The 25,923-nt window shown below is 36.2% G+C and overlaps 1 protein-coding gene across 12 annotated transcripts in view; it reads right to left on the bottom strand.

Annotated features, from left to right (window-relative positions):
- OXR1 (oxidation resistance 1) overlaps nt 1-25,923 on the bottom strand; it is a 550,243-nt gene that overhangs the window by 27,581 nt on the left and 496,739 nt on the right. For all 12 annotated transcript variants that reach the window (XM_025001700.1, XM_059893322.1, XM_025001699.1 and 9 more), the window contains 3 exons: nt 22,912-23,669; nt 15,701-15,869; nt 11,074-11,236 (listed from right to left, as the gene is read on the bottom strand). In XM_025001700.1, the coding sequence (XP_024857468.1) occupies nt 11,074-11,236; nt 15,701-15,869; nt 22,912-23,669 (1,090 nt within the window). The remainder of the gene's footprint in view (nt 1-11,073; nt 11,237-15,700; nt 15,870-22,911; nt 23,670-25,923) is intronic.

The raw sequence follows: 25,923 nt of genomic DNA on the forward strand, positions 1-25,923 counted from the left end.
TTTCACTTTAATGCATTGGAGAAGGAAATGGCAACCCACTCCAGTGTTCTTGCCTGGAGAATCCCAGGGACAGGGGAGCCTGGTGGCTGCCGTCTATGCTGTCACACAGAGTCAGACACGACTGAAGTGACTTAGCAGCAGCAGCACCAAGGACTGAACCTGGGTCCTCAGCAGGGAGAGCACAGAATCCCAACCACTAGACCACCAGTGAATTTCCTTAACTTTTTAAACAATTCCTAGATACTACTGCTGCTGCTGGTCTGGGGACTATACTTTGAAAAACAATTAAACCACAATGAACTATCATGTCACACCAGTTAGAATGGCTATTATCAAAAAAACAAGATATAAGAAACATAGGAGAAAATATGAAGAAAACGGAGACCCCCCTTGTGCACTATTGGTGGGATTGGATTGTATCGATAAACTGGTATAGCTACTATGAAAAACAGTATTATGGAGGTTCTTAAAAAAATTAAAAATAGAACTATTATACGATCCAGCAATTCCACTCCTGCTTATTTATCTGAAGAATGAAAACTAATTTTTAAAAAAGATGTATGTACCACCATAATCACTGCAGCATTATTTATAATAACTAAGATAAGGGAAAAGATACGGGAAAGATTAAAGGCAAGAGGAGAAGTGGGTGGCAGAGGATGAGATGGCATCCATTACTCAATGGACATGAGTCTGGGCAAACTCCAGGAGTGGGTGGCAGAGGATGAGATGGCATCCATTACTCAATGGACATGAGTCTGGGCAAACTCCAGGAGACAGTGGAGGACAGAGCCGCCTGGCATGCTGCAGGTCATGGGGTCCCGAAGAGTAGACTTAAGTGACTGAACAACAAGGATATGGAAACAACCTAAGTGTCCATCAATGAATGGATAAAGAAAATGTGGTACACATATGCAATGGAATACTACTTAGCCAAAATAAAGATTGAAACCTCATCATTTGAGACAGTATTGGCTGGACCTTGAGTTCATTAGCTAAGTGAAACATTCAAATAAAGATAAATACCACAGACTTCATGTATATGTGGAATTTAAAACAAAGAATGAAGTTCATAGATACAAGAGAACAGACTGGTGGTTGCCACTGGGGGGATGCTGGGGTGGGCAAAATGAATGAAGGGGGCCAAATTATAAAATATAAATAGGTCATAAGAACTGTATAGTCAACATGGAGACTATGGTTAATACTGCAACACATATTTGAAAGTTGCTAAGAGAGTAGATGACATCAGCCTTATGGCAGAAAGTAAAGAAGAACTAAAGAGCCTCTTGATGAAAGTGAAAGAGGAGAGTGAAAAAGTTGGCTTAAAGCTCAACATTCAGAAAATGAAGATCATGGCATCCGGTCCCATCACTTCATGGCAAATAGATGGGGAAACAGTGGAAACAGTGGCTGACTTTATTTTTCTGGGCTCCAAAATCACTGCAGATGGTGACTGCAGCCATGAAATTAAAAGACGCTTACTCCTTGGAAGGAAAGTTATGACCAACCTAGATAGCATCTTCAAAAGCAGAGATGTTACTTTGTCTACAAAGATCCATCTAGTCAAGGCTATGGTTTTTCCAGTAGTCATGTATGGATGTGAGTTGGACTATAAAGAAGGCTGAGTGCTGAAGAACTGATGCTTTTGAACTGTGGTGTTGGAGAAGACTCTTGAGAGTCCCTTGGACTGCAAGGAGATCCAACCAGTCCATTCTAAAGGAAATCAGTCCTGGGTGTTCTTTGGAAGGAATGATGTTGAAGCTGAAACTCCAATATTTTGGCCACCTGATGCGGAGAGCTGACTCATTTGAAAAGACCCTGATGCTGGGAAAGATTGAGGGCAAGAGGAGAGGGGGATGACAGAGGCTGAGATGGTTGGATGGCATCACCAACTCAATGGACATGGGTTTGGGTGGACTCCGGGAGTTGGTGATGGACAGGGAGGCCTGGCATGCTGTGGTTCATGGGGTCACAAAGAGTCGGACGTTACACGACTGAGTAACTGAACTGAACTGAACTGAACTGAAGAGAGTAGATTTTAAAAATATTTTATCACAAAACTTTAAGTATGTATTAACTAGATTTACTGTGGTGACCATTTCATAATATGTGCAAATGTGAAGTCATAATGTGATACACCTGACACTAATAAGTTATATGTCATTTACACCTCAATTAAAAAAGAAAAACCAACCGGTCTAAGCTATTTTAAGTGTGATTTTTTATTTCTTGAAGCCAAATGCTTCCTAATTAATGAATGTAATACCTACCTAGCATACATAAAATGAGCTCAGTAAATCTTTCTATCCCTTCTTTTTTCATATTACTCAGAAAACGTAATGCCAGGTCATTTAAATTTTGCTAGATACCCCAGAGCTTGAAGGAGATAACAATTTAGCATTACAAAAGTAAAATGACAGACTATAAAAATGAAGCACTTTTAAAAAACATATTTTAATTTTAAAAATCATAAAACAGTCATTCATTATTCATCCCTTCTCACAATATAAATTAAGTAACATTTTGGATTTTTAATGGAAATTTTACAGCCTACAGCTTTTGGCTACCAGCTGAGGACGAATATTAATAAAGAAAGCAAAGCACTGTTCAAAACTTTCCAGAGATAGTTAACATCCATAGCTAATATTAGTAATAGTTAAAACAGACCATAATTACTCTTGCATGCTAAAAGCTAATATGAAAACATTTAATAGCCTAGAACCAGAGACCTACTCTACAGCACAGTACTAAACATATACTTCAAAATTTGCTAAGAAGGTTAATTTTATGTTGTGTTATTACAAAATAATAAGAGATGAGAAACTTCTGGAGATGGCCATTGTTTATGGTAAAGGTTGTGGTGATGCCTACACGGGTGTATTTGTTGTTCAGTTGTTCAGTCGTGTCCGACTCTTTGCAACCCCATGAACTGCAGCATGCCAGGCTTCCCCGTCCTTCACCATCTTCTGGAGTTTGCTCAAATTCATGTCCACTGAATGGGGGATGCCATCCAACCATCTAGTGCTCTGTCACTTCCTTCTCTTGCCCTCCATCTTACCCAGCATCAGGGTCTTTTCCAATGAGTCTGTTCTTTGCATCAGGTGGCCAAAGTATTGGAGTTTCAGCTTCAGCATCAGTCCTTCCAATGAATATTCAGGACTGACTTCCTGTAGCATTGACTGGTTTGATCTCCTTGTAGTCCAAGGGACTCTCAAGAGTCTTCCTCAGCACCACAGTTCAAAAGCATCAATTCTTCCAGGCTCAGCCTTCTTTACGGTCTAACTCTCACATCCACACATGAATATTGGAAAAACTATAGAGCTATGACCAGACAGACCTTTGTTGGCAAAGTGATATCTCTGCTTTTTAATATGCTGTCTAGGTTTGTCATAACTTTTTTTCCAAGGAGCAAGTGTCTTTTAATTTTGTGGCTGTAATCACTGTCCACCGTGATTTTGGAGTCCAAGAAAATAAAATCTGTTACTGTTTTCGCTTTTCCCCCATCTATTTGCAGTAAGTGATAGGACTGGATAATGATCTTAGTTTTTTGAATTTTGAGTTTTAAGTCAGCTTTTCACTCTCCTCTTTCACCTTCATCAAGAGGCTCTTTAGTTCCTCCTTGCTTTCTGCCATAAGGGTGATGTCATCTGCCTATCTGAGGTTATTCATATTTTCCCTAGAAATCTTGATTCCAGCTTGTGCTTCATCCAGTCCGGCATTTCACATGCTGTACTCTGCATATAAGTGACACAAGCAGGGTGGCTATATACATACTCCTTTTCCAATTTTGAACTAATTAGTTGTTCTATGTCTGGTTCTAAATGCTGCTTAGGGCTTTCCTCATAGCTCAGTTCGTAAAGAATCTGCCTGCATTGCAGGAGACCCCGGTTCAATTCCTGGGTCAGGAAAATCCACTGGAGAAGGGATAGGCTACCACTCCAGTATTCTTGGGCTTCCCTTGTGGCGCAGCTGGTAAAGAATTCGCCTGCAATGTGGGAGATTTGGGTTCAATCCCTGGGTTGGGAAGATCCCCTGGGGAAGGGAAAGGCTACCCACTCCAGTATTCTGGCCTAGAGAATTCCATGGACTGTGTAGTCCATGGGGTCCCAAAGAGTCAGACATAACTGAGCCACTTTCACTCTGACTTTTCTTGATCTGCGTTCAGGTTTCTCAGGAGGCAGGTAAGGTGGCCTGGTATTCCCATCTCTTTAAGAATTTTCCAGTTTGCTGTGATCCACAAGTCAAAGGCTTTGGTGTAGTCAATGAAGCAGAAGTAGATGCTTTTCTCATGATCCAACAGATGTTGGCAATTTGCTCTGGTTCGTTTGCCTTTTCTAAATCCAGCTTGTACGACTGGAAGTTCTGTTTATGTACTGTTGAAGTCTAGCTTGAAAGATTTTGAGCATAATCTTGCTGGCATGTTAAAAGAGTCCAATTGTACAGTAATTTGAATATTCTTTGGTGATGCCTTTCTTTGGGATTGGAATGAACGGACCTTTTCCAGGCTTGTGGCCACTGCTGAGTTTTCCAAATCTGCTGGCATAATGAGTACAGCACTTTAACAGCTTCATCTTTTAAGACTTGAAATAGTTCAGCTGGAATTCTATCACCTCCACTAGCTTTGTTCATAGTAATGCTTCATAACACCCACTTGACTTCATACTCTAGAAGTCTGGATCTAGGTGAGTGACCACACCATCATGGTTATCAAGGTCATAAAGACCTTTTTGTATAGTTCTGTGTTTCCTTGCCATCTCTTCATCATCTTTTCTGCTTCTGTTAGATTCTTGCTGTTTCTGTCCTTTATTATGGCCATCTTTGCATGAAATGTTCCCTTGGTATTTCCAATTTTCTTGAAGAGATTCTCTAGTCTTTCCCATTCTATTGTTTTCCTCTATTTCTTTGCATTGTTCACTTAAGGCTGTCTTCTCTCTCCCTGCTATTCTCTGGAACCCTGTATTCAGATATCTTTCCCTTTATCCTTTTCCTTTCACTTCTCTTCTTTTCTCAGCTATTTATAATGCCTCCTCAGAAAACCACTATTCCTTCTTGCATTTCTTTTCCGTAGGGATGGTTTCGGCTGCCTTCTGTACAATGTTATGAACCTCCATTTATAGTTTTTCAGGCACTCTGTCTAGCAGATTTAATCCTTTGAATCTACTTGTCACCCTCACTGTGTAATTGTTATGTGATCTGCTTTAGGTCATACCTGAAAGGTCTAGTCGTTTTCCCTACTTTCTTCAATTTAAGCCTGAATTTTGCATGGATGTATATTTGTCTCCAAACTCAAGTTGTATATATTAAATATGAACAGTTTTTTGTATATCAATCATACCTCAATAAAGAAGTCTAAAAATAATCAATATGGAAATATTACACAAGACAATTTGTGTAACTCATGTTTTTAATGTTTTTGATATACAAAAGTTTCAGATTTACTGAATTTCTTTTGGTGTTATGATTTATAATCCTATGTGATTCAATTTGTTTACAAAAGTATATTCATTTTAATTACTTTTATGTGATAAATGTGACCTCTATTTAGTGACTCAGAGATAGAGACTACTTTTATTTTGAACAAAATCAATTCTGTATGGATTTTGCTGACTAGGCTGAGAAGAGATCAGGAATTTTGCTTTGTTTTACATATTGACTCAGTTTTAATTTTGGCACTACTTGCTACTTTAATTAAACACACACACACACAAACCATGTCCTTAAGAAAATGAACACCAGAATACTCATTGTCTGGTAGCTTAAGAAGTAAAATACTAACCACTCCTGAAACTGTTGGTTCTTAAAGTTCAACAATATGAAACTGTTAAGTCTTCTCTGAGAAATGTAATAAAACACCATAGCAATAACTTAATGACAAATAAGAAAACAGAACTGATTCCACATGGTAATTATCACATCCAGGTGGAAAACCAAATCACTGAAGATATAATAAATTTTACAGCCTAAATTGCTACGGTTAGGTTAAATATTTTAAAATGTTTATAAAATTAACCACTAAAAATTAATGTCAAAATGGGAAAATCCTATAAATGATTTACAAAATTACATCAGAAAGCAAATTCTAAAATATTTGACATAATTACAAAACCTTTGTACAGGTTTATTTGATAAGTAACCAATAAATTTACATCTATGCATATGTGCTAAGTCACATCAGTCATGTTTGACTCTGTGACCCTATGGACCATGGCCCACCAGGCTCCTCTGTCCATGGGATTCTCCAGGCAAGAATACTGGAGTGGGTTGCCACACCCTCCTCCAGGGGATCTTCCCGACCCAGGGATTGAACCACATCTCCTGTGTCTCCTGCACTGGCAAGAAGGTTCCTTACCACTAGTGCCACCTTTGTATTTTTACTTAAATGAAAGCTTGGATCGTTTGAGAAAATGTGAGTAATGTCAAGCACATAAAAATGGAGAAGTCATATTAGAAATCAAAAACTCAATGTAAGATATTTTTGTCAATAATTAGGCAAGTGTGAGAAGTGAAAAGTAAACCAGAATAATTTTCTTCACTACTGTAGCATCACTTTTACTTCATGATCAGGAATTTTAAAAGGTTTTTTTAATGTATATCAGATGAATTACGATAATGCAAAATTCACATGAATCTTAAAAATGAAACAGGCTTTGGGATTTCTGTGGTGGCCCAGTGGCTAAAACTCTGTGCTTCCAATGCAGGGGACCCAGGTTCCATCCCTGGTCACAGAACTATATGCCACATGCTGGGATGATGACTCAAACAGCAAATTGTAAAAATACACTCATATTATGTGTATTTTAAACATTTTTATCACCTGTGAAGAAATGTGAAGAACTGTAGAAAAGGATTATAAATGAAATGAGTTGATAAAGCTGAGTGGTACATGCAAATTCACGATACTATTAATCTCTGTATGTATGTATTAATCAAATAAAAGCACAATCATCAGCAAGTAATAAGAGGTCAACAGGTATCTTTTCCCACCTTCACCTCAGCATCTTCCTTACACTGTTGAAATGCCATTAGTGTGTTTTCAATGAAAATTCATAAAAACAATCCCCATGAAAAAGGAATATTTCTCACAAAATTGCAAAAGCCCACATAATACAGTTTCCTCAGTATACATGCTTTACTGATTTCTGGAACTGAGTACTGAAGAAAAACAGAGAAGAATCTACCAATTGTAGAAATTGTTCTACTTCAGCTGCAAGGTAGGGCTACTGAATTACCAACAGCAGAAGAATTTATTCTTAAGATACTCAAGACAGTATGGTTAAAAGAGAAACAATGGTGAGGTAAGCTGATGTATTATGCTAACTGTATTTATACTAACAACTAAATTTGAATAAAGTGTACATATTAAATAACATTAATCCAACACACATCTTGAGTTACACATGTAGTATTTCTTAGATTTTTTCTCCAAGTATTCAGAAATCTTAGTTCTGATGTATCATAAAGGGTTATTACTGCTAACAATCTTAAAATACAATTATCTTTTCTCTTTGCTAGCAAAGGTAGGTTTCTGTGGCCCTCACCTCTTACTGCCCTTTGAAGTAGTAAGTTCCCTATCACTAAATATGCTAGAGTATAATCAAGAATGATGTAAAATGAGAGAGGCTGAACTGTCAGTTAATTTCAACTCTAAGAGTCTATGGCTTTATGATAAAATATTTACTACAAGTGACATAAGAACTTATTTTAGACCAACTGTTAACAAGTTATATTTATTTATTTTAATCTATGTCCAAATGTATTCACTAATGCTGTATTTACAAAGGGTTAATTATATGACTGCACTGTCATATAATCTGCACTGCTCAGCAGATAGAAGTGTATGAAACCCATAAAACCCCGCCCTCATGGTACTTACATAGGTAGGGGGAAGGTAAAGGGGAATAGAAAGGGAGAACAGAAAAGAAGTTGAGAAGGTAAGTTTATCATAGGCAAACGTTCCCCAATGTACAAATTTCATGTCAGCATGAAATAAATTCATAACAAATTCATCTTAAATTCTAAGTCACCTATTCTCTACACCTAGGTAGAAATTTTGAGTTTTTCTTATTTTATGTATGTTCTCTAGTCAAATTTCCTTTTTAAAATTGATCTTTATTTAGAGGATGATTGCTTTACAATGTCGTGTTGGTTTCTGTCATACAAAACTGGGGATCAGCCGTAAGTATACATATATCCCCTCTCTCCTAAACTTCCCTCCTGCCCCTATAATTTGTCAGAGACGACTGGGTCGAGCTCCCTGTGTTATACAGCAACTTCCCACTAGCTATCTAATTTGCACATGACAGTGTATGTATGTAATGTTACTCTCTCCATTTGTCCCACCCTATCCTTCCCCCGCTGTGTCCACAAGTAGGTTCTCTACGCCTGCATCTCTACGCCTGCCCTGCAAGTAGGCAAGTGGGTTCATCAGTACCATTTTTCTAGAATCTATATGTATGCATCAATATATAACATTTTGTTTTTCTCTGACTTACCTCACTCTGTGTAACAGACATGAGGTTCATTCACCTCAAATTCCCTTTTAAAACATCCTTTAAACATTTAAAATACTTTTTATGTTTTCTTACATTTGCTCAAACCCATAGAATGTACAGCACCAAGAGTGAACTCTAAGGTAAAGAACAGACTTTTGATGGGGAAAAAAAAAACAAAAAACAGCAGCTTTTTATGTACTTGGTAGCTATCAGGCACTAGACCAATACTGTACAAGAGAAATAGAACGCAAGACATATGCAATTATAAATTTTCTAGTGGCCACATTAAAAAAAAAAGTTAAATCAATTTTAATATATTTACTTAATCCAATATATCCAAAACATTATCATTTCAACATAATGAATGTAAGATTTAATGATATCTTACATTTTTTTCTTTCAGTTCTGAATCTTTAAAAACCAGCATATTTTTTATATTTACAGATTATCTCTATTTGGACTAGCCATATTTCCTTGCTCAACAGCTGTGTACAAGCAGTGAGGGGCTATTGTATTTACAGGAATTAGCATATTTAACTACATCTGAATGCAGATACCAGATTTTCACAGGAAATACCTGATCTTATTTATGAGATCATATTGAGATTTTATGAAATTTATAGCTTAAAATAATTCATATATCTAACTTGTTCAAAACATATCTAAAAGTCATCCAATACTGAATCAAGTATTGATTTTTATGTTTAATCAAAATTAAACAATTAAAAATTCAGTTCCTTAGTGGCATTAGCCACATTTCAAGTATTCAATAGCCACATGTCACTAGTGGCTACTCTATTAGACAGTGCAGCAAAATGTTTCTAGATAACACAGCAGAAAGTTTCTAAAATTTAATTTTTTATCAATTTTTTTATCATCTTCTTTTTATTTGAATCAATTCTAGTTGAAAACAGGTGAGAAAATTTTTTCTTTAGAAATTATAATCTGCAGAGTTGTCCATAAGAATTAAGATGGTCCCTTTTAAATAAAAAGTTTATACTCAAAAAATTGGTACTAAAGTCTGTTATTTCCAAAATTAAGTGTTTCAATCTCAAAAGAGAGAAAACTGTCAATTCTCTGACTTGATTGAAAATACTGCCATCTACCTTGCCACCCAAGTTAGTACTTCACCATCATCTGACACTATGTCCTGTTTTATTAGCTAGGTAATACCTTTTTAAAACACTTTATTTTATCCCTTTCCATTCTACCTTTGTTTGTTACTGCTTTAGTATAGGTTTACATCCTTGATCACCTGGGCTATTTTAAAAGTCTTCTAAATCTAAGTTGTAAATACACAGGGATTGTTTTGCATATGCCAACACCCAAGTAAATCATCACCCAGAATAAAATACAGACTACCTCCAGTACTCTATAAAGTTCCCTCCTGAGCCTAGACAACCCCTAAACTCCCAGAAACAGGTAGTCTGGTGGACTTTTGACTAGTTTTGCCCTTTTGAATTTTATGTAAATGGAATTGTATAATATATAGTCCTTTCATGTCTGGCTTGGCTTCTTTTATTCTGTGAGACTCATCCACATTGTTGTACCAACAGAACCTTTTTGTTGCTTCATTATTTGGAATTTTATAAATATTCCAAATTTTTTTTTATCCAATAACCTGCAGACAGGCATTCAGGTTGTTTCCATTTCATGGCTATTGTGAAAGCTGGTAGGGAGATTCCTCCATTATATCGTAGTCACAATAGAAACTGATGCTGAATGTACTACACGGAACGGACTGAGGCACATACAAAATCAGGTGTGCATTTTAAACAAGACATGCCATGTATACCTTTAATCATTATACATGTTAAGTACATATACACCACATTAATCACACAAACGATCACGAACAACACCAGATGGATAACAAAATTTGATTCAGTTTATTATCACATTTTAGCATCTGCTCTGTATTTTCTAATGCATGAAGAGGTGAATCCAGGGAACCATAACAAAAGAAAGACCAGATACATCACTCTATCAATCCCACATGACAAAGCATGTAAAATCATAATACACAATTTTAAAAGATAGATCTAAGAGGGGTTAAAAAAAGTTGTTTAGTGTCAATTTGACCATTTATACAAGCTCAGTATATTTGAGAAGAGCATAAAACTTTCATTACTTTGTAAAATTAGCATCAGCTTATTTTCTTTGCATATTGCTAAACTCTTGTCAAGATAATGCTTGGATATGAGCTTAGAAGGAGTGCTAATTTGCATGAATGTGTTAAATAACTGCTATGCCTCCTCCATGCCAAGAGATAACACTAAAGTGAATTAGATCTGCAATAAATGTTTTATGAAAATTAGTATAACAGTGATTATTCCTAAAGTTCATTCAATAAAAGGCATTTTGCTGATGATAGGTTGCTTCTCTAGCATTTTAAAGCAAAAGGGAAATGAATAAACCAAAGTTACTAATCAGATTTATTCAATAAACACATATATACAAGGACAGTGAACCTTTAAAATATTACTCACTTAAAGATCACTTGAACTTTGCCAACTCTAAAACTATATATTCATACAAAGAAAAAAGATAAATGAAAACTTCACATTTTCCCCCTTACCTCCCATTCTCTAGCTGCTGCTTCATTAGTAGAATCCTCATTTGTTTCAGATTCTTCAATCTTTTTTACTACTATAAATCCAGGTTCTTTGGTATATTCACCAGTATCTTCTGCATATGTTTCTGGACTCCACTGAATGAAGAAGGCATACAAGTGGTCTGTCCTGTTAGAATGAGTGATTATGAATTAATACATCTGCTATTCTGAGTTGTTAGCAAGAATTTAAAAATTATTTTTGTTAAACAGCTTCACAAAACTTGAAGACTTAAAATATACAAAATATTACATACACTATTCTTTATTTAAAAATAAAACAAAGCTGACTACCAAGAAGACATTAACTTAAACTTCTGGGGCTGTGTTCTGTCAAGCTCCTAACTACACTAGGATTTTCTTCAGCCTGGTTTTGACTAGCTCAGATGCTGTTCATGGCAACATTTCTTTTCATGAAGGAAACTTGACAATGGGAAGGAAAACCGAACTCACCATTTTAACCTCAATCACACAATGATCTAATTATCTGAAATACAACTAACAACTTACTCTAATTACCTATTTTGAAACCTGACCACTATACAGGTTTTTCCCAGGTTAACAGAAATTTAATATTTTTAACTTTTATGTTCCTTCTTTCAGTTTTGTTTACTAAAGCCTAAATCCCTGAAATAAAAATTATCTGAAGGGTCAGATGTGCATTTCAAACATCTATGCTTTATTGGCTTTAATTGGTATGGATAACTGAAAAGTGATTATAAAACTCTCTACTTTACTCAGCCATTAAAAAGAATACATTTAAATCGGTTCTAATGAGGTGGATGAAACTGGAGCCTATTATACAGAGTGAAGGAAGCCAGAAAGAAAAACACCAATACAGTATACTAACACATATATAAGGAAATTAGAAAGATGGTAATGATAACACGGTATGTGAGACAGCAAAAGAGACACAGATGTATAGAACAGTCTTTTGGACTCTGTGGGAGAGGGCGAGGGTGGGATGATTTGGGAGAATGACACTGAAACATGTATAATATCATATGTGAAATGAATCACCAGTCCAGGTTCGATGCATGATACAGGATGCTCAGGGCTTGTGCACTGGGATGACCCAGAGGGATGGTATGGGAAGGGAATTGGGAGGGGGGGTTTCAGGATGGGGAAACATGTGTACACCCGTGGCGGATTCATGTTGATGTATGGCAAAACCAATGCAATACTGTAAAGTAATTAGCCTCCAATTAAAATAAATAAATTTATATTAAATAAAAACTCTCTACTAACATATAGCAATCAATAATCACTGTCCTGGACATTGTTTGCAATAAAATAAATTTTTAATACTGTCATTTGTTATGTGGCAACTAATGCTTTAAAAAGGTGTTAAGCATCATCTTTCAGATAATTTGTCTCTATGAAGCAATTTTTTTCATAAAATCCTAAAATACAATAAAGTTCAAAATTCTAATAAAACTAATTTTTAATGAACATTAGTGAAGGTGCAAGGTCAATATTAAAATGGAAAATTCCATGCAAAAATTAAAACAAAGCCAACACTAAGGAGAAAAATAAATCCTTATGTTATAATAGGGTTATAATTATAGGATTATATATATATTATATATATAATTATAAATATAATATGTTATAATCCTAAGATATAATAGGGTTGAATATTTCATTGTAATCATCTTGGTATCACTGGCAAATCAGAGTATCTGGCTCTTTGCCTTTCATGTACTCATAAATTATGCAAATCACAGCATATTTTTAAATTATTCTAATCACATTTTGTTGAACGCACAGATTGTACTGTATATTTAGGTGAGGTGGGAGAGAAAAGAATTTTATTATTATATTCTTGAAAGTAAGTCTTCAGAGGAACATATAAAGCCTTTCCAAGAGGTATACAGACATTTAAGATAGATCTAAGGGAATCAATCTCTTTCTCTTCCGTTTCCATATGGTAATCTTCACTCCTACTCATCTTCTTGAGAACAGTGTGGTTAAGATATCTTACAGATTGTTTCTTCTCTGCTTTCACTAAAGTACCATCCTCACTCATCCAGAATTTTACAATGGTACATGTCTTTATAGTCAAAAAACTTCCAGTATAAAGACTTCCAGGTTGCCTAAAGTTGGTATTGAGACAGGGAAAGATTTTAAAAACTGGGTAATAAGTCCTTTTGCATATCAGGTGGTTTCTAATTCACTAATTTCCACAAAACTGAATGAAGCTATTCAAATGATGGTTATTAAAAATAATTTTGATGAAAGATGATTAATTTTAGAATATAAACAGAAACACGTTTAAAGAACTGACTGACATTATAATAAAACTTCTCAGTTTCATAGACATTTTTATGAACAAAGCTTTTTAGTACTTATAGAAAAAGAAAAAAGGGAGGGGGCAGAATTGAGCCACTGAGTCTTATCATTTCAATGAACAATATTCATCAATGGATACATAAACTAATTGGGGGAAAGCCCTAACTATTTTATTAAGACATTTCCTGTATTTTACATTTTGTGTGTTAATAGCTATGTATGATAAATTATAATTCATGTTGCTTTGATCAACTGTTCATTAGTAATAATTTTAATGATAAAATGTTATTCTGGGTTTAATTAATATTTGGAATAATGTAGGTGTTGAAAGACAATTTTCTCTTGGATTTCTGCATGTCTTACTGGCAGAGGCACTGTGTACCTGTGTTCAGCACTACCTTTTCATGTAAGTTTGCACAGAAAACAAAGCATAGCATGGTTTTAGAAGGCAGAAATATTCAGTATCTTGTGGTGGAAGTTTAGTCGCTACGTTGTGTCTGACTCTTCTGTGAACCTATGGACTGTAGCCCACCAGGCTCCTCTGTCCATGGGATTTCCCAGGCAAGAATACTGAAGTGAGCTGCCGTTTCCTTCTCAAGGGGATGTTCCTGACCCAGGGATTGAACACATGTCTCCTACTTGGCAGATGGATTGATTCTTTACCACTGAGCCACTTGGAAAGCCCATTAGTATCTTACTCTGGATCAAAGGGAAACCATGCTTACTGTACATTATAGAAATTTTAGGTTCCCTAAACTTACGGTTCCTCTTCTTTAACATAACCCATGGCACATGCAGCTGTCACTTGGCCTTCTTCACACCCAACAGTGGGAACTGAAGCTCAAAGAACTCATACAAGTGCTAGAGCTATGACTACTGCTGTTGTGACTCTTCTGCCAGCACTCATTAAACTGAGGCAGGCCAACTTGTTAACAAGTAGGGTGAGCCTTAGATCCTTTACTCTTCTGAGAATAATCAGAAAATTTTTAGTATGTGTAATGTCAGTACACACAGTGCATGCATGTTCAGTCGCTTTAGTCATGTCTGACTCTTTGTGACCGTATGGACTGTAGCCTGCCAGGCTCCTCTGTCCATGGGGATTCTCCAGGCAAGAATACTGGAGTGGGTTGCCATGCCCTTCTCCAGGGGATCTTCTGACCAAGGTATCGAATCAGCATCTCATGTCTCCTGCATTGGCAGGTGGGTTCTTTAACACTAGCACCACCTGGGAAGCCCCAGATAAATGTGTAAGTATATGCAATTTGTTGCAAAAAATGTAAAAAGGAATAAAAATATACTACTTTATAATAAGATTCTATGAGGAAGTATAATTGAAATATAAATTCAAAGAGAAAAGTAGTGATGCAAATTTTAACTGTTTTAGAAGAGCACATTCAAGTAGTGTTTAAATGTATAATCTAATCATAAAGGGCAAACTGTCCCATTATCTAAATCCTACTGGATATATTTAATAGATAAATGTAAGTTTTAACTTAGAATGTCATTATTTATGATACAGTGAACTTAAAATGTCAGTATTTACAATACAGTGATAACAGACATCCTTTACAAATATTGCTCAATCGTAATATGAGAAATTTCACTGTGCAGTGAGTATAAAAAATAATTTGAAGACCAGATCCTTTTAGTAGCTAATTTAATGCTATGTATACAGCAAGCATTTATAATAGAAAGGATTTGATGAAATTTTTAAAAAAGAAATTATACACAGGGAGTTTGGGATGGACATATACACACTGCTATATTTAAAATGGATAACCAACACAGACCTTCTGTATAGTACATGGAACTCTGCTCAATGTTATGTGGCATCCTGAATGGGAGGGGAGTCTGGGGAAGAATGGATACATGCATATGTATGGCTGAGTCCCTTTGCTGTTCACCTGAAACTATCACAACAGTGATAACTGGCTATACCAGTTAACAAAATACAAAGTAAAAAAAAAAAAAAGAAATTGTATTATTTCCTGCCTTGAGGTGGGGCTGTACCAGTTAATATTTTAATGAACCTTCTTGATCTAAAACATTTTAACTATGACTGTTTACTAGTAACACGAGGTATATGTTCATATTTTTTGCATTAAACCACAAAGGGGACTAAAATTAAAAGTGGGGTAAATTAAAGAGTATAAAAAAGGAGCTAATTGATTTTGAACACATTTAATGTCAGGTTTTAATCATACACTATTTCAGTACTTTGCTACTGGTGTGAACTGTTATATAAAATAATTTCAACTCAAGGAATCTCAATGTTTTCCAGATTTTGTTGTTATTGTTTTACCTTTCTTGTGGCACAGCAAACCAATATTCATGTTTCTTATCTCTCTGTGCATACTGCTGCATTGTTGCACTTGCTTGAGATACAAATGTTTTCCTCATAGGTTTTCTGACTCTGAGACATAAGAACTTATGCAATCGATGCCTTCTCTTTTCTTTTAAAAGTGCAGAACCTAGAATTGAGATAGAGTGTTTATTCAATTCCCATACACCATGTTTGAATAATTAAAAAAAATTTAGACTAAGTAATGTTTATCTCTAAACTTTTGACAAATAATTACAGAATAAAACGTTACTTTACTGAAAGGTGAATTCTCTTAAGTAGCTTGTATATTTTTCCATCAAAAGTGACAAGTATAGCAAGACTAATAAACTAACACCCGAGTTATGAACTGATATTATATCTAAGGCTATTAGGAAAAAATGTGGAAGATCCAGAAATTCTGGTTAAATTTTTCTAACAACCACACTAAAGTAATTATTCATACACATACATATACAATATTCTGCATACTCTCTATCATCTTTCTAGAACAATATCTAAATAAGTTTGCAGAATTTTCAAAGTTTTACTGTAATATGGTTGTTACAGAAAAAATTCAGTAAAAAAGTTTCTGAGGCTTTTACATACATATGAAGGTGTGACAAAAACAATATGCTAGATTCAGCCATCTGTTTAGTTTATTAAGCCTGAATTATCTCTAACCCTTCCAACCACAGATGCTGCCATATGACACACTGAAGGTCTGACAATAAGGATCAATTCAGGAAACTAGACATTGGCTTACAAAGGAGGCATACTATGGAAGAAAAAGCACTTTGCTATATTCAGGAGATCTGGATAGTAGTCATGGCTTTTTTCTGTGTAACACTGTGCAAGATACATAATCTATCTGAGCCCCAGCATTTGCATCAGGTTAAAAGAATGAACTTTTACTACTCTTCTCACAATTATATTCCATTATATATTTATATTATATAGTTTTATGATAAAAGATCAGAAACTTTGAATACTTCCCTATATAGAATCTCAAGTTCCTTAAAATTAGCTACTTAAAACTAATTTTCTTGTCCTCCCTCCATATGTACATACAAAAAAGAAGAAACCAAACAGCAGCAATCCAGGAACACCTATCTAAACATATCTACCAAACTTTCTCCTTTTAGTAATGTCATAAAAGGAAAACCCAATTAAACCCTGCACCCAAACAAACGCAATAAAATACGAGCAGTCTACTAAATTACTGGGTCAACCAGAATGCAACATTTTATCGTTTTCAAAGATTTCAGAACATAAGACAACCAAACACAAACATATCAAATAAAGATATCTATGCCAGCATTCGTCACAACATCAATCTTAATAATATCAATTGTTAATAACAAGTGAATGTCTTAATAAATACAGAAATAGCTAAATTACAGGGCCATTAAAAACCATGAAAGAACTACACAGGTTCAAGTTGACCCTTGAACAACACGGGGTTGAACTGCACAGGTCCACTTATATGTAGATCTTCAAATAATATATACTTTAATACTACTATACACGGTTGGTTGAATCCATGTATGCAGAACCACAGATATGGAGGGCAGATTGTAAAGTTAAACATAAAATTTTGAATGTGGGAAAGAGTATATGTCACCCCTTAACCCTTGAGTTGTTTAAGGTTCAACTGTGTAATTACACAGGAAAATGTTCAGGACATAAAATATGAAGTGAAAAAAGCAAGAAACTATACTACATGTAATCCTAATTTTATATGAAAACTATACACATATCAAGATATATACAAATTATATCAATATTGTATATGTGTATATATGTAAATGTGTGTATGTAGATACACATACGCACTAAAGAGCAAAGATAAATACATCAAATATTAACAAGGATCAAATCCAGATGATGAATTCCAGGTAATTGTTTATAAATTTTCTAAAAAGCAACATATTTGTCAAAAGTTCTTTAATGAACATTAACTCTGAATAATGAAAAAATATTCAAGCTTTTATAGAATGTAATTACTTAACATCTATTGAATATAATCCTTAGGTCTTCAGTATATGTAAATTATATACAGTATATATCAGTATATCTAAATTCAGTATGTTATGCTAAGTCACTTCAGTCGTGTCCAAATCTGTGCGACCCCATAGACGGAAGCCCACCAGGCTTCCCCGTCCCTGGGATTCTCCAGGCAAGAACACTGGAGTGGGTTGCCATTTCCTTCTCCAATGCATGAAAGTGAAAAGTAAAAGTGAAGTCGCTCAGTCATATCCTACTCTTAGCGACCCATGGACTGCAGCCTACCAGGCTCCTCTGTCCATGGGATTTTCCAGGCAAGAGTACTGGAGTGGGTTGCTATTGCCTTCTCTGAAATTCAGTATATCTAAATGCAAAGAAAATTCCGTTTTGAAAAACTGAATCAAACCCTAGTGTGTTGCTGGGGAGACTATAAAATGGTATAGCCACTGTGGAAAACAGATCAGTGGTTCATCAAAAAGGTACACACAGAATTACCATACAATCCAGCAAATCTACTTCCGGTATGTAACCAAAAAAAAATGAAAGAAGGAAATCAAACAAATTATTTGTACACTAATGTTCATAGCAGCATTATTATTCACAACAGCCAAAGGTGTAAACAACTCAAATGTCCATCAACAAATGAACATATAAAGGAAATGTGCTGTGTACAATGGAATATTATTCAGCTTTATATAGAAAGAAAATTCTGACACACCACAACATAGATGAAACTTGAAGGCGTTATGCTAACGGATATAAGCCACATACAAAAGGAAAAACATAGAATGGTGCTTGCCAAGGACTGTAAGAAGGGGAGAATGGAAGATATCATTTAATAAGCAGAGAGTTTCAGCTCAGGAAGATGAAAAAGTTCTGGAAATGGATGGTGGTGATGGTTGTACAATAATGTGAATATGCCTAAAGCTCCTATATTTTACATTAAAAATGGTTAAACTCGTAAATCTTATTTTATGCATATTTTAACAATTATGCAGGTCAGGAAGCAACACTTAGAACTGGACATGGAACAACAGACTGGTTCCAAATAGGAAAAGGAGTACATCAAGGCTGTATATTGTCACTCTGCTTATTTAACTTATATGCAGAGTACATCATGAGAAACGCTGGGCTGGAAGAAGCACAAGCTGGAATTAAGATTGCCGGGAGAAATATCAATAACCTCAGATATGCAGATGACACCACCCTTATGGCAAAAAGTGAAGAGGAACTAAAAAAAGCCTCTTAATGAAAGTGAAAGAGGAGAGTGAAAAAGTTGGCTTAAAGCTCAACATTCAGAAAACGAAGATCATGGCATCTGGTCCCATCACTTCATGGGAAATCGACGGGGAAACAGGGGAAACAGTGTCAGACTTTATTTTGGGGAAGACTCCAGCCATGAAATTAAAAGACGCTTACTCCTTAGAAGAAAAGTTATGACCAACCTAGATAGCATGTTGAAAAGCAGAGACATTACCTTGCCAACAAAGGTTCGTCTAGTCAAGGCTATGGTTTTTCCTGTGGTCATGTATGGATGTGAGAGTTGGACTATAAAGAAAGCTGAGCGCCAAAGAATTGATGCTTTTGAACTGTGGTTTTGGAGAAGACTCTTGAGAGTCCCTTGGACTGCAAGGAGATCCAACCAGTCCATTCTAAAGGAGATCAGCCCTGGGTGTTCTCTGGAAGGAATGATGCTACAGCTGAAACTCTAGTACTTTGGCCACCTCATGAGAAGAGTTGACTCACTGGAAAAGACTGTGATGCTGGGAGGGATTGAGGGCAGGAGGAGAAGGGGACAACAGAGGATGAGATGGTTGGATGGCATCACCGACTTGATGGACATGAGTCTGAGTGAACTCCGGGAGTTGGTGATGGACAGGGAGGCCTGGCATGCTGCGATTCATGAGGTCGCAAACAGTCGGACGCAACTGAGCGACTGAACTGAACAATTAATATTTTAATTATAAAACAGAAATATGTAAATTAGATTAATTTAAATCAATACTCCAATAGAATATGAGAAATGTTAGCTAAGATACTTGAGTTATACAACTTTTAACATAATGTACAAAGCAGAATCATTGTGTAGTAGAAATAAAAGCTATTACTATAATTTTCAAAAGTAAACAGTATGAAAATACAAAATTGAAAGAGAAAATGGTATTTAATTTATCTCAGTTCTGCTTTTTATTTTAAATTAAAAATGTTTAATTCATTTATGGCCACAACGCATGGCATCTGGGATCTTAGTTTCCTGACCAGGGATTGAACCTGGGCCCTCTGCACTGGAAGCACAGTCTTAACCAGTGGACAGCCAGGGAAGTCTCTTTAGTACTGCATTTTAAAGAAAAACAACCAGACAATGATGGAACCTGTGAATACCTGGAAGAATTTCAGAAACAGATTTTATGTCTAATTACACTTTTAAAAAATGAAGGGATTATATAACTTTGGCAATTACAAATTGCAATTACTTCTTATTGTCAAATTCAGACTTAAATTGAAGAAAGTACGGAAAACCACTAGACCATTCAGGTATGACCTAAATCAATCCCTTATGATTATACAGTGGAAGTGAGAAATAGATTTAAGGGCCTAGATCTGATAGATCGAGTGCCTGATGAACTATGGAATGAGGTTCGTGACATTGTACAGGAGACAGGGATCAAGACCATCCCCATGGAAAAGAAATGCAAAAAAGCAAAACGGCTGTCTGGGGAGGCCTTACAAATAGCTGTGAAAAGAAGAGAAGCAAAAAACAAAGGAGAAAAGGAAAATATAAACATCTGAATGCAGAGTTCCAAAGAATAGCAAGAAGAGATAGGAAAGCCTTCCTCAGCGATCAATGCAAAGAAATAGAGGAAAACAACAGAATGGGAAAGACTAGGGATCTCGTCAAGAAAATCAGAGATACCAAAGGAACATTTCATGCAAAGATGGGCTCGATAAAGGACAGAAATGGTATGGACCTAACAGAAGCAGAAGATATTAAGAAGAGATGGCAAGAATACACAGAAGAACTGTACAAAAAAGATCTTCACGACCCAGATAATCACGATGGTGTGATCACTGACCTAGAGCCAGACAACCTGGAATGTGAAGTCAAGTGGGCCTTAGAAAGCATCACTACAAACAAAGCTAGTGGAGGTGATGGAATTCCAGTTGAACTATTCCAAATTCTGAAAGATGATGCTGTGAAAGCACTGCACTCAATATGCCAGCAAACTTGGAAAAGTCAGCAGTGGCCACAGGACTGGAAAAGGTCAGTTTTCATTCCAATCCCAAAGAAAGGCAATGCCAAAGACTATCGCACAATTGCACTCATCTCACACGCTAGTAAAGTAATGCTCAAAATTCTCCAAGCCAGGCTTCAGCAATATGTGAACTGTGAACTTCCTGATGTGCAAGCTGGTTTTAGAAAAGGCAGAGGAACCAGAGATCAAATTGCCAACATCTGCTGGGTCATAGAAAAAGCAAGAGTTCCAGAAAAACATCTATTTCTGCTTTATTGACCATGCCAAAGCCTTTGACTATGTGGACCCCAATAAACTGTGGAAAATTCTGAAAGAGATGGGAATACCAGACCACCTGATCTGCCTCTTGAGAAATCTGTATGCAGGTCAGGAAGCAACAGTTAGAACTGGACAGGGAACAACAGACTAGTTCCAAATAGGAAAAGGAGTTCGTCAAGGCTGTATATTGTCACCCTGTTTATTTAACTTATATGCAGAGTACATCATGAGAAACGCTGGACTGGAAGAAACACAAACTGGAATCAAGATTGCCGGGAGAAATATCAATAACCTCAGATATGCAGATGACACCACCCTTATGGCAGAAAGTGAAGAGGAACTCAAAAGCCTCTTGATGAAAGTGAAAGTGGAGAGTGAAAAAGTTGGCTTAAAGCTCAACATTCAGAAAACAAACATCATGGCATCCGGTCCCAACACTTCATTTCATGGGAAATAGATGGGGAAACAGTGGAAACAGTGTCAGACTTTATTTTTCTGGGCTCCAAAATCACTGCAGATGGTGACTGCAGCCATGAAATTAAAAGACGCTTACTCCTTGGAAGGAAAGTTATGACCAACATAAATAGCATATTCAAAAGCAGAGACATTACTTTGCCAACAAAGGTTCATCTAGTCAAGGCTATGGGTTTTCCTGTGGTCATGTATGGATGTGAGAGTTGGACTGTGAAGAAGGCTGAGTGCCGAAGAATTGATGCTTTTGAACTGTGGTGTTGGAGAAGACTCTTGAGAGTCCCTTGGACTGCAAGGAGATCCACCCAGTCCATTCTGAAGGAGATCAGCCCTGGGATTTCTTTGGAAGGAATGATGCTAAAGCTGAAACTCCAGTACTTTGGCCACCTCATGAGAAAAGTTGACTCATTGGAAAAGACTCTGATGCTGGGAGGGATTGGGGGCAGGAAAAGGGGACAACAGAGGAAGAGATGGCTGGATGGCAATACTGACTCGATGGACGTGAGTCTCAGTGAACTCCGGGAGTTGGTGATGGACAGGGAGGCCTGGCATGCTGGGATTCATGTGGTCGCAAAGAGTCGGACACGACTGAGCGACTGATCTGATCTGATCTGATCTACAATTTTAAGGGGTTACCCTGGTGGCTCAGATTGTAAAGAATCTGCCTGCAAAGCAGGAGACTTAGGTTCAATCCCTGGGTTGGGAAGATCCTCTGGAGAAGGGAATGTCTACCCACTCCAGTATTCTCACCTGGAAAATTCCATGGACAGAGGAGCTTGGTGGGCTACAGTCCATGGGGTTGCAAAGGGTCAGACATGACTGAACAACTAACACACTACACAATTTTAAATAGTATTCTAATGATGTAACATACCAAGAACTAAACGAAAAAAAAAGGGGGGGAGAAATCATAGGTATTATAGACTTGTGTGCATTTTTAAGAAATAAATTGTTTAAAGACAGAATGCAGTGAATCAGGAATGCTTAAACATGGTGGAAAAGATGCTCAATATGTGTACAATCCACTGTGAGATAAGACAGTAGAAACCAGGCACTATGTACTTGTCCCATAGAAACATCAGTCAAGGGCCACTAGATTATCCTTCAGAGTGGCCTAAGATACAGCAGCTTTTGAGTCAGTGAGCAAAGAGAGAGACAATACACAGTAAGACAAACTAACTTAATACATTCCTCAACACTTACCTTCTATATCGGCTGTTGCTATTTTATGCTTAATTTCTTTCTGTGACACCTGTTGCATAGTCTCCCTTTGCTGTTTAGTTTGTTGCATGGAATGGGATTTCCAGAGTTTCCGTAGCTCTTCTACCTCAGTCTCTGAGTCCTGATTTTGTTCTCTTCCTTGTTTTCCTTTGTCGACAACTTGCTTTTGTTTTAATTCTATTGCTTCCCCACAAGGCATACTTTCTTTTTCAACTTCTTCTTGATGTAGTGAATTCTCATCAAGAGGAAAATCCTGGTTATCTTTTTTTATACCTGTGCTTTGTTCTTTAAGACCTGATATTTTTTGAAGATTATCTGCAGCCTGATCTCCTTCCTTAGTGGGCATTTCAAGATTATTTAAACCAGTTTTAAGAGAAAGAGTCCCAACTTCATTGGCAGTATGTCCAGAACCAGATTTTAAGTGATCAGGAGTACTAGCAGCCTCTGATATGACCGCTAAACACTCTACTCCGCTCTGAGTGATGGTCTGCACAGATTCTGATGACGCACCAGATGATTTATCGTGTCGTAGCTCATCCAAAGAAATAAGTTCCTCCCGAACAGGAGAGAGTTCTGATTCTGTGAACACATCTTCAGAAAGAGACTCCTCAGTGCTCCTAGGAGCAGTGCTGGCACTGTCATTAGCTGCATCACGGATTCTTGAGTCTAGTTCATCAGTATTACTTCTTGTCACTTTCTTTAAATGGCAGAAGTCCCTTCCTGATAACTGATCTATCTCTCTGTCAGTAAACAAAATTTAGAGTTATTATTTTTTAAATTATAGAATTTTATTTTCCACAAACTTAACACTGAATTAATATCACTAAAAAGGCTTTTCTAAAAGGACAAAGCATACATCTCTTAATAGCATACTAAAAAACTGATGCATATAGAACAAGTAATTAAGTTTCTGCATCAACTACTTAAGATATGGGAAATATCAATGTTAGATTTACTGAACTGATCTACCTGAAGAGAAGTTGAAGACACAACTTTTGGGTGAAGCTGTATTTCTAAACTAAAATTTACTCACTGATGAAATATGAAAAATAGGCTTAAAGTTTTGATTAAAATTTTGAATGGTTTAAAAAAGCACATTGACTGATACTATGTACACACACATAGTGCTTAATAGATTTAAATAGAAATTAAACTAAAATAAATGACTCAAATGCAAAGCTAAAAATCAGCCTGAACAGAATCAAGGCAAAAGTACTTAGAGGAATTCTTCATGGTTCCAGTGACAACTCTTAACAATTCTAAGAGAACTTGTTCAGCTAACAGGTTAGATATTAGCTAGCTGAATGATTCATCGTTACTTCTAGATTTCCATGTTTAATGCCATTTGTAATATACAAGCACTAATGTTCAAAGGTTAGGTAGTGTAAGTTCTGCATGGAGGCCGTACAAACACTATAGCACGATATACAAATCAACAATTTAAAATGATGGCTAAAAACTAGTAAATGGAAACTACATAAGTTTTTAGTGGGAAAAGAATATTTATGCAAGTTTGAGAATAGAAAAGACTGGGAAGTAAGTTGACACAAAATTTATTGGTGACCTCTGGATGGTGAAGTTGGGTAACTCTTTTCCTCTTATTCTAGTATTTGATATTTTTATAATTGATACTTTTTTTAAAAGTATCAATTAGTTGAAGTCCAATTCCTATCTCTACTTTCCTTGCAATGATTGATTCACCTTAAGAAATCCAAGCATCTAGTCTGTGCTATTAAATATGTAACGGTGTCATCTACTGGTGATCGACTAAAACTGCACATAAGGGTCCTGAAAGAAAGTGAAGTGGGGCTCTTTGTAACCCCAGGGACTGCAGCATGCATGTCATGCTGCTCCATCCATGGGATTTTCCAGGCAAGAGTCCTGGAACTCAGCAAAAAGGTTTGAGACACTATCTGTAGAAGAGCCTTAGGTAAGAGATAAAATTAAGTAAATCCAACAGGACACAGATTTAGGTAAGTGTTGTAACTTTTTTTTTAATGTCAGTCATGCTGCTATTGTTCCTGAACAATACTTTCGAAATCAACTTCCCAGTAAAAGACTAGAGAAAACCAATAAAATCTTATACACCTCATTTTTACCATATATAACATTATTCTGCAAAACCACAGGACTCATTTATCTGATCTGTTGCCAGATATTTGTTTTTAATCAATTCATAAGGCAGGATTTAAATGTCTTTTTGGAATAATTTTTAAAAAATGTTTGGATCAAATAGATGGTCTTTCCAGGTGATGTTCTAAATGATAAAAAAAAGTGATTTACAAGAGGAAGAGTTCCACAGCATCTGTGTAGAATAGTTATGGACCATACCACATAATACTCAATAAAATCCCAAAGTATCCTAACACAAATGGAAAATCAGGGCAAGAGAAAATGATCTCACTCATGACTGACATAGCTATAATCTTAATTCTCTTTTAATCTAATCCTTCACTCCTTCACCTTTGTCTCACCTCTCTTCCTGCCACTGTAATCTTTATTTGCTCAGACTGATTTTAGATGATGATATATTAAATAACTGATAGTAGAGGCAATCTTAGGAATAATCTGCACCTCTAAAGATGATTTACCAAGCCAAAACAGTTATCTATTGGGGTGGCAGGTATAATGGACATTCTTAAATAAATGATTTTATTCTACCTTAGGTATTCTAACAATTTATGTAGTCTGCCTCAGAAACAAAAATAACTTTCTCTCTTTTGTAAGTCTCTTTTATAAGTAGTTCTATCTCACAAAGGTTAATTTTAAAACAATCATTATCAACTTTGTAGGTTATTACAGGGACAGAAATCTCAGTATCAGTTAAAGTGAAGACAGTTTTTAAACCGTTGACAAAGGAATGATAAATTATGAAGAAATAGAAAGAGGGAAGCTCTTCAGAGAAGGCAATGGCACCCCACTCCAGTACTCTTGCCTGGAAAATTCCATGGGCAGAGGAGCCCAGTAGGCTGCAGTCCATGGGGTCGCTAAGAG

The sequence above is a fragment of the Bos taurus genome, chromosome 14 (assembly GCF_002263795.3).
Source record: "Bos taurus isolate L1 Dominette 01449 registration number 42190680 breed Hereford chromosome 14, ARS-UCD2.0, whole genome shotgun sequence".
Classification (NCBI taxonomy): domain Eukaryota; kingdom Metazoa; phylum Chordata; class Mammalia; order Artiodactyla; family Bovidae; genus Bos; species Bos taurus.